Source organism: Rhinopithecus roxellana, chromosome 2 (assembly GCF_007565055.1).
Source record: "Rhinopithecus roxellana isolate Shanxi Qingling chromosome 2, ASM756505v1, whole genome shotgun sequence".
NCBI lineage: Eukaryota > Metazoa > Chordata > Mammalia > Primates > Cercopithecidae > Rhinopithecus > Rhinopithecus roxellana.
Genome location: NC_044550.1, coordinates 48227474 through 48238077, shown reverse-complemented (window position 1 = coordinate 48238077; position 10604 = coordinate 48227474). Strand labels below are relative to the sequence as shown.

General features: G+C 41.6%; 1 protein-coding gene across 1 annotated transcript; it reads left to right on the top strand.

The window, feature by feature from the left end:
• Nucleotides 1-8882: 8882 nt before the first annotated feature.
• On the top strand, nt 8883-9332 carry LOC104677963 (60S ribosomal protein L31). Its single transcript, XM_010383136.1, has one exon. It carries the CDS (start codon nt 8905-8907, stop codon nt 9280-9282), a length of 378 nt encoding a protein of 125 aa, XP_010381438.1. The 5' UTR covers nt 8883-8904; the 3' UTR covers nt 9283-9332.
• Nucleotides 9333-10604: the final 1272 nt, after the last annotated feature.

The following is a 10604-nucleotide window of genomic DNA, read 5'->3' as shown; positions in this document are numbered from 1 at the left end:
GCTCTGAATAACCAAATGGACAAAATGACATACTATGTAGATGCCAAAATAAAATAAAATTAAAAATAAAATAAAATAAACTTTTTCCAGACACTTAATGTTTACTCAATGGGCACATGAATGAAGTGGTCATGATGGCAAGAATGGAGGTTAGACATGGACTCAACAACATGGGCTTCTCCTGAAGCTCCTAACCAAGGTTAGCCAGGTAGACACTATTGCTGAGTACCTTATCTGCCAAGAGCAGATGCCAACACTGACTCCTGATATGGCACCATTGCCATATGATTAGCAGCTGTCTGGTAGCAGGCTGATTATACTGGAACTCTTCCATTACTGAGAGGGCAGAAATTCATTCTTATTAGAATTGACACATATTCTGGGTATAAATGCCTTTTCTACTCCTAATGATTCTGCCAGAACCTCCACAGACTCATAGAATACCTTGTCCACTATCATGGTATTCCACAGAGCACTGCTTCTGCTCAAGAAATTTATTTCATGGTAATGGGAATACAGCAGTGAACTCATGCCTATAGAATGCAGATACTCCATCATCTACAAGGGGCGTCCCTAACTTAAAGGCAAAATTGCTTACTGAAAACTCATTTATGCTGCCTGTCTTAGTCTGTTTGAGCTCCAATAACAAAATACTATGGACTAGGTGGTTTATAAACCAGAGAAATTTACAGTCATGGCTGGGTGTGATGTCTTAAGCCTACAATCTCAACACTTTGGGAGGCCGAGGTGGGAAGATTGCTTAAGGCCAGGAGGTCAAGATCAGCTTGGGCAACATAGTAAGACATTTCTACAAAAAAATAAAAAAAATTAGCTGGGCTTGGTGGCATGTGCCTGTAGCCCTAGCTACTCAAGAGGTTGAGGTGAATGAATCCCTTGAGCCCAGGAATTCAAGGCTGTAATGAGCTATGATCATGTCACTTCACTACACCCTGGGCAGCAGAATCAGACTCGGTCTTCAAAAAGGAGGGAGGGAAGGAAGGAAGGAAGGAAGGAAGGAAGGAAGGAAGGAAGGAAGGAAGGAAGGAAGGAAGGAAGGAAGGAGAAAGAAAGAAAGAAAGGCAGAGAGGAGGGCAGAGAGGAAGAAAGAAAGAGAAAGACAGAGAGAAAGAAAGAGAGAGAGAAAGAAGTCCCATAATCAGAGAGCCTGAAATTCTGATGTCCAAGGGCAGGACGAGGAGAGTATCCCAGCTCCAGGAAAAAGAGAGAGAAAGAGAGAGAGAGAGAATTCCTTTTCTCTGCTTTTTTATTCTATATGTACTAAACTTCTCAGTAAATAGTCACTTGGCCATACCCTTAGTGTTCTCTCTTGAACTCTTGAACACACTTTTTCATTACTGTTTCAAATAACCCACTTATAAAATGTTTCTTCCTATCCTGGCAACTCTGATTTGCTGATGTGAAAGTTTTTGTTCTGAAGAGAGAAATGTTTCCATCAGAAATATAACTATGTATCCAGTCCACTACACTGGAAGACGAGGATACAACCTGACCATCTTGGGCTGCTTATGTCACAAACTAACAGGTAGAATAAGTGGTTTCTATACTGCTGGTGATTGATCCCAACTACCAAAGGGGAACTTAGGTTACTGCTAAACCACGAATGCAAAGAGAACTATGTATAGAACCCAGGGGATTTCCTGGAACATCTCTTAATACTTCCATGTCTGTATTAGTCAGGGTTCTCCAGAGAGACAGAACCAACCGTGTGTGTGTGTGTGTGTGCGCGCGCGCGCGTATGTGTGTGTGTGCGCGTGATATGGGGAGATTTATTAGAGAATTGGCTCACGTGATTATGGAGACTGAGAAATCCCATGGCAGGCCATCTGCAAGCTGGAGACCCTAAGATGCTGGTAGTGTGACTCAGTCCGAGTTCAAAATCCTCACAGCCTGGGAAGCTGATGGTGTAATATTCAGTCCAAGGCCAAGGGTCTGAGAACTGGGGGCATTGGTGTAAGTCCTGGAGTCCCATAATCAGAGAGCCTGAAATTCTGATGTCCAAGGGCAGGACGAGGAGAGTATCCCAGCTCCAGGAAAAAGAGAGAGAAAGAGAGAGAGAGAGAATTCCTTTTCTCTGCTTTTTTATTCTATATGTACTAAACTTCTCAGTAAATAGTCACTTGGCCATACCCTTAGTGTTCTCTCTTGAACTCTTGAACACACTTTTTCATTTTTTACATGACCAGGCTGAAACTTTTCAAATATTTCCATTCCGCTTTTTGTTTATTTTCTTTCTTTCTTCTTTTTTTTTTTTTTTTTTTTTTTTTTTTTTGAGAAGGAGTCTTGCTGTGTCACCCAAGTTGGAGTGCAGTGGCATGATCTCATCTAACTGCAACCTCTGCCTCCCAGGTTCAAGTGATTCTCCTGCCTCAGCCTCCTGAGTAGCTGGGATTACAGGCATGCACCACCATGCTTGGCTTATTTTTTTTTTTATTTTTAGTAAAGGTGGGGTTTCACCATGTTGGCCAGCCTGGTGTTGAAGTCCTGACCTCAAGTGATCTGCCTGTCTCAGCCTCCCAAAGTGCATGGATGACAGGCGTGAGCTGCTTCGCATGGCCCCATTCTGCTTCTTTTTAAATTATGAATTCCATCTTAAGTCATTTATTTCCTCTTGTATCTTACTGTATGTGGTTAAAAGTAGCCACACGAATCCTAAAAATATTTTTCTTAGAAATTTATTTTTCCCAGCTGGGTGTGGTGGCTAACAACTATAACACCTGCACTTTGGGAAGCCAAGGCAGGGAATTCAGTTGAGCCCAGGAGTTCAAAACCAGCCTGGGCAACAAAATGAGACCCTATCTCCACAAAAAATTTAAAAATGAGCTGAGTGTGGGGGAGTGCATCTGTAGTCCCAGCTACTCAGGAGGCTGAGGTGGGAGAATTGCTTGAGCCCAGGAGTTTGAGGCTGCAATGAGCTATGACCGCACCACTGCATTCCAGCATGGGTGACAGAGCAAGATCCTGTCTTAAAAACAACAACAACATGAAAAAAGCTCTTCCATCAGATATCCTAGCTTATCACTCTTAAATTCTGCATTCCGTAAAGTCTAGGGCACGAACACAACTCAGCCAAGTTCTTTGCCATTTCATAATAGGGGATGGCCTTTACTCTGGTTTCTAATAAGGTATTCCTCTTTTCCATGTAAGACCTCATCAGATTGGCCTTTACTGTCCATATTTCCACCAATATTCTAATCATGGTCACTTAAGTAATCTATAATTAGTCTCAACCTTTCCCTGCAGCTCTCCTCTTCTTCTGAGCCCTCAACAGAATCACCTTTCATACTCCATTTACAGTAATCTAGTCTTTTCTAGCCTGCTGCTCCAAATTTTTTCAGCCTCTACCCATTATCCAGTTCCAAAGCTACTTCCACATTTTCAAGTATTTATTATAGCAACAACTCCAATCTTGGTACCGATTTTTTGTCTTAGTCCATTTTGTGCTGTTATAACAGAATGCCACAAACTAGATCATTTGTAAACAGAAGAAACTATTTAGCTTGCAGTTCTGGAGGCTGGGAAGTCAAAGATTGTGAGCCTTCATCTGGTGAGGGCCTTCTTGCTGCATCATAACATAGTAGAAGCCATCCCAGGGCTGGAGAGCATGCTCAAGAGCAAAAGGGGAACAAATTCACTTTTATAACCAACCCACTTCCTCAATAACTAACCCATTCCTTTGATAACAACATTAATCCATTCATGAGGGTAGAGTTCCCATTACCTAATCACCTCTTAACAGTCCTACCTTTTAACATAGTACTGTTGTATTGGGGATTAAATTTCCAACATATGGCTGGGTGTGGTGGCTCACGTCTATAATCCCAGCACTTTGGGAGGCCAAGGCAGCTCACATCTATAATCCCAGCATTTCAGGAGGCCAAGGCGGGTGGATCACTCCTGAGGTCGGGAGTTCGAGACCAGCCTCACCAACAAGGAGAAACCCCTTCTCTACTAAAAAAAAAAAAAAAAAAAAAAAAATTAGCCGGGCATGGTGGCGCATGCCTATAGTCCCAGCTACTCCGGAGGCTGAGGCAGGAGAATCACTTGAACCCAGGAGGCGGACATTGTGGTGAGCCGAGATCGCACCATTGTACTCTAGCCTGGGCAATAAGAGCAAAACTCCGTCTCAAAAAAAGGAAAAAAATTTTTCAACATATAAACTTTGGAGGAGAAATTTAAACCAAATCAATGCCCAAGAAAAAACATCACAGAAAACTGTCCCCCTCAAAAAAATAGAGGCTGGAATACTAAGACTCAGACAATTTAGAAATGAAAGTTTAGGTCACTCCACTAAGACACCTGACCAGCTGAGCTTCCGGCTGAGAGCAAAGGGAATACAGAGTAGGTAGCGGAAGAAGGTCATAAATATCAACCATGGCCTCCTCATCAGTTAAAACACAGGGCTGTAGCAGGTTGGCTACATATTTTCTCTTTGCTTGTAATATGTATGTTTATTTGTAAATGTTAACCATTTTCTTTTTTTCCTCTATGATTAGATATACAAGTTGTTGGAGGTTAGCTTTACAATTTAGACTTTAGCTAACAGAATATTTAGTAAACTGTGACTGAATTTGAGAAGGAATTAATAAATTCAGTATTAAAATATTTTAATTTTGATTTTTTAAATTGTGGTAAAATATGCATAATGTAAAATTTGTCATTTTAATCATTTTTAAGTGTACAGTTCATTGGCATGAAGTACATTCATACTGTTGTGCAACCATCACCACCACCCCTCTCTAGAACATTTTCATCCTCCCCAACTGAAATTTTGTACCCATTAAGCAATAACCCCTCGTTCTTTCCTTCCTGCCCTCCAGGCCCTGACAACCACTGTTCTACTTTCTGTCTTTATGAATTTGACTATGCCAGGCACCTCATACAAGTGGAATCATATAATATTTGCCATTTTGTGACTGGTTTATTTCAAGTATAATTTTTTTAAAAGGTAAAATTATAACTCACATACAAATAAAACATGAATATGCGTGATAGGTTTTATTTGCCTCATTAATTACTGAGGGAACCAGTAAGATGTTACAACTAGATCAAAGGATAATTCAAAAAACCACACATAAATAGGCAACAAGGAATGCCAGAATGCATTTATTTAAAAGATGCAAAATGGTCTAACCACAGGGTGGTTAATCGACTATATTCCACCAGACACAAATAGTTTTCGTTTCTATGAATTAAAATCCTTTGCATTGTTATTGGTTTTCTATGTCTTACAGAGCTATAAAATAGCCCAAAACAATGAAAGGAAAACCAGGGAGTGTGTCAAAATAGAATATCCAATAATCATACACATAGAGCATGAAAGGATATTGACAGTATAGCCATGAATGGAAAAAAGAGAAAGGTAGGGTAAGACTGTGCCAGTTATCAATTTATTGCTCCTAAGTCCAAAGCAATCTTTCTCGCTTTGAGTTACTTATCTGGATCTGGATCCCATGAACATTTCTCATTTGCCAGCTGGTGCAATGTTAGGCCTATCAGCAGAGGGCACTAGAGAGACACTCCAGGCATGGCAGAGGCGTTAGCTGCCCTTCCTAGATCTCCTTCTTCCTAGATCTTGTTCTTGTGGTGTCACCTATGGAGTCCCATTGGCACTCACTCTCCAGTAAGCTTCCACCTCACCCCAGTAGGTGACTTCCAGCTCACCATCCCCACCTGCAGCTGCACACCACCTCTAGCTGCAACACTCCAGTGAATTCCTCTGCCATTTACACATATCATTTCTCTGCCATCTAGCTACAGCCCCATCCTCTCCAAGGGGGTCTGAATTTTAGCCTCAGGGTCAAGATCTCTTCCAAGTTTGTTACTCCCTTGGATGTTCTCCCTCAGCCTTAGAGGTAGTCGTGCTGTTTACATTTGCTTTTTCTTCTTCTTCTTCCTTTTTACTTTTTAGAGATGGGGATCCTGCTATGTTACCCAGGATGGTCTCCAACTCCTGACCTCGAGTGATCCTCCTGCCTCAGCCTCCCAAGTAGCTGGGATTACAGGTGCTAGCCACTGCATCCAGTTGCTTTTTTTAAATTTTAATTTTTGGAAACAGGGTCTTACTCTGTCACCCAGGCTGGAGTACAGTGATACAATCATGATTCACTGCAGCCTCGACCTCCTACATTCAAACTATCCTCTAACCTCAGCCTCCTGAGTAGCTGAGACTACAGGTATGCACCACCATGCCTGGCTATGTTTTTATTTTTTGTAGAGATGGGGTCTCACTATGTTGCCTAAGCTGTTCTTGAACACCTGGGCTCAAGTGATCCTCCCACCTTGGCCTCCTAAAGTGCTGGGATTACAGGCATGAGCCCTTGTGCCCAGGTTCTGGTATTCTTCAGAGTTATCCTTTACCTGTCTTAATAGTTAACCATGTTTTATTAGTTAGCAAACTTCATATTACATTTTTTTCTGGCTGGGTGCAGTGGCTCACGCCTCTAAGCCCAGCACTTTGGGAGGCCAAGGTAGGTGGATCACCTGAGGTCGGGAGTTCGAGACCAGCCTGGCCAATGTGGTGAAACCCCGTCTCTACTAAAAATACAAAATATTAGCCAGGTGTGGTGGTGGCAGACACCTTTAATCCTAGCTACTTGGGAGGCTGAGGCAGGAGAATCACTTTGAACCCGAGCTGCAGAGGTTGTAGTGATCTGAGATCGCACCATTGCACTCCAGCCTGGGCAACAAGAGTGAGACTCCATCTCAAAAAAAAAAAAATCTTGATTATTGGTATAATTTCTGTCTCCTGATTGATAACACCATAAGCTTCTTTATTTCCTCCCTATTTATTTTAAAGTTGTCAAATCCACATTATTACCCTTGCAAAATAAACATATTAGCATGCTTTCATGTCATATTAATATTTTCTAGGAATTTATTTAGTTCTGAGTTGTAATTGAAATAATTTCTATTTCTCTTTTCTTTGGTTCTCTTCTTTGGATTTTACTTACGTGTTTGATACCTTCTGATATCGCTCCCTCTCTCTTTTTTTTCTTTTCTTTTGAGACACGGTCTCACTCTGTTGCCCAGGCTGGAGTGCAGTGGCACAATCATAGCTTGCTGCAGCCTCAACTTCCCAGGTCCAAGCCATCCTCCCACCTAAGTCTCCCAAGCATGACCATAAGCACATGCCACCACATGTGGCTATTTCTTTTTTTGAAACAGAGTCTCACTCTGTCACACAGATTGGAGTGCAGTGGTGCAATCTCAGCTCACTGCAACCTCTGCCTCCGGGGTTCAAGTGATTCTTCTTCCTCAGCCTTTCAAGTAGCTGGGATTACAGACGTGCATTGGCACACCTGGCTAATTTTTGTATTTTTAGTAGAGACGAGGTTTCACCATGTTGGCCAGGCTGATTTTGAACTCCTGTCCTCAAAATCAGTTTTGAGCCTCAGCCTCTCAAAACTTCTGGGATTACAGGCGTGAGCCACTGCATCTGGGCCATGGTTGTTTTTTATTTTTTATATAGAGACAAGGTCTCACTATGTTGCCCAGGCTGGTCTTGAACTCCTGGGCTCAAACGATCCTCCTCCCTTGGCCTCCCAAAGTGCTGGCATTATAAGCATGGGCCACCACACCCAGCCTCTGATATCTCTTAAAGCAGTATGAATTTCTGCTTCTCTTACACTGTGGGTCCTTGTGTGATAAATTTTCTGTGAACTTGTGTGCTTGAGGCTTAATGTCAGCTTTACTATGCTTTTATATTTGAATAATTTAAGTGGTAACTTATATTTTTGTGCTAGCACATTCTCACATTGCTATAAAAAAAATACCTGAGATTGGGTAACTCATTTTAAAAAGAGGTTTAATTTACTCATGGTTCTGCCAGCTTATAGGAAGCATGGTGCTGGCATCTGCCCATCTTCTTAGGAGGCCTCAGGAAACTTTGAATTATAGCAGTAGGCGAAGGGGGAGCAGGCATGTCACATGCCCAGAGCAGGAGCAAGAAAGAAAGGGAGGAAGTGCCACACATTTTTAAGTGATGAGTTCTCTCAAGAACTCACTCACTGTCACGAGGACACCAGGAAGATGGTGTTAAACCATTCATGGAAATCTGCCCCCATGATCTAACCACCTCCCACCAGGCCCCACCTCCAACATTGTAGATTATATTTCAACATAAGATTGAGGCAGGGACATACAAACTATATCAATTTGTTATATATATATATATATAAATATATGTATAATATATTTATAAATATAAGTACAAAATATAAGTACAAAATAAGTACAAAATATAAGTATATTTTGTATATAAATATATATATTTATATATATATATAGAGAGAGAGAGAGAGACTGAGTCTCACTCTGTCACCCAGGCTGGAGTGCAATGGCACGATCTTGGCTCACTGCAAACTCCGCCTCCCAAGTTCGAGCAATTCTTGTGCCTCAGCCTCCCAAGTAGCTGGGATTATGGGCGTGCACCACCACACCTACCTAATTTTTGTATTTTAAGATGGGGTTTTGCCCTGTTTGGCAGGCTGGTCTCAAACTCCTGAGCTCAAGTGATCTGCCCGCCTTAGTCTCCCAAAGTTCTGGGATTACAGGCATGAGCCACCATACCCGGCCCCAAAATTATATCAGTTTCAATGATAATTTATTTAGAATTTTAAATATGAAATTCTAAGCTCTAGGTTTGTTTCACAATACTTAATAAATATTACTCCTTTGTTGTCTTGTAGCACATGTGCTGTTGAGAAATCTAATATCAATATGATCCTTGTTCCTTTATAGATAACATGTTCTTTCTTTCTAGAAGATTTCAGAATTTCTTCTTTATGTATGTTACTTGGACATTTCATTATAATGTATCTAGTTTGGGCCTTTCCTTTTCTCTTTGGCACCTTTATAAATATTTTCGAACTTGGACCCGGCAGAATGGCTCCCGCAAAGAAGGGTGGCGAGAAGAAAAAGGGCCGTTCTGCCATCAACGAGGTGGTGACCCGAGAATACACCATCAACATTCACAAGCGCATCCATGGAGTGGGCTTCAAGAAGCGTGCCCCTCGGGCACTCAAAGAGATTCGGAAATTTGCCATGAAAGAGATGGGAACTCCAGATGTGCGCATTGATACCAGGCTCAACAAAGCTGTCTGGGCCAAAGGAATAAGGAATGTCCCATACCGAATCCGTGTGCGGCTGTCCAGAAAACGTAATGAGGATGAAGATTCACCAAATAAGCTCTACACTTTGGTTACCTATGTACCTGTTACCACTTTCAAAAATCTACAGACAGTCAATGTGGATGAGAACTAATTGCTGATCATCAAATACATCAAATAAAGTTATAAAATTGAAAAAAAAAATAAATATTTTCAATCTGAAATCATTCATCTTTCATTATAAGAAATTTTCTTATAATTTCTTATAGTTTCTTTGACCATAATTTCTTATAGTTTCTTTGACTATATCATCTTTTTTCTTTCTTTCTTTCTTTCTTTCTTTCTTTCTTTCTTTCTTTCTTTCTTTCTTTCTTTCTTTTTTTTTTTTTTCTGAGACAGAGTCTCACTCTGTCTCCCAGGCTGGAGCGCAATGGCACAATCTCAGCTCACTGCAACCTCTGCCTCCCAGATTGAAGCAATTCTCCTGCCTCAGCCTCCCAAGTAGCTGGGATTACAGGCTCCTACCACCATGCCTGGCTAATTTTTTGTATTTTTTAGTAAAGACGGGCTCTCGCCATGTTGACCACGCTGGTCTTGAACTCCTGACCTCAGGTGATCCGCCTACCTTGGCCTCCCAAAGTGTTGGGATTACAGGCATGAACCACCCTGCCTGGCCTATGTTCTCTTCTTCCTTTTTGTTTCTAACTTCCCTCTTGGGACCCACATAGATGCTGACACTTGTACTTCCATCCTGTCATGCTGGACCCCCGTTGACTTCATTAGGGATGGCACAATGTTTGAGAGGCTGAAGAAGAGACTTGGAGCCTGCAAACAAGACAGGGTTTATAGAGGGGACTGAAATACAGGGTGGTCTAGTGTTGGTGGGCTGGACAGGAGAACCACAACCAATTGTAAAAAGCATGCAATTTATATGGCATTTTCACTTAACACACTTCCCTAGCAACCTCCACCTGGCAATCTTCATTTAACCCAAAACAAAAGAGAGCCTCCATTCCCTGTACAGCCTGCATTCCATGGAATAGGCTGAAGGCTATGGTCCTCATAGATAAGGAATGAATCTCTGGGCTGGCCACTCCTGGATTCCTTAGTTTGGAACTCCAAACACACATTCTTCTTAGACCATAGGGTCATTCTCAGGGTATGCTTACGTTATTGCTGTCAGGTGAGTCTGCCATACAGGGTCATTCTCTGGGTATGCTTACGTTATTGCTGTCAGGTGCATCTGCCATACAGGTTCATTCTCAGGGTATGTTTATGTTATTGTTGTCACATGTGCCTACTGTACAATCTTCCATATTTCTTTGATATGTTTTATGCATTATCATTTTCTGCTGGCTTTTCCATCTGTTTAGCTGTGAGTTTTTAGAGGAGGGGCTCAACAAACCATGGCAAACTACAACCTAACACTCACTTTTGTAAATAAAGTTTTATTGGAATAGTCTATTCATTCTCTAT

What these genes read in the sequence shown, in the direction of transcription:
- LOC104677963 (XM_010383136.1), top strand. Translation starts at nt 8,905, where the DNA reads ATGGCTCCCGCAAAGAAGGGTGGCGAGAAGAAAAAGGGCCGTTCTGCC.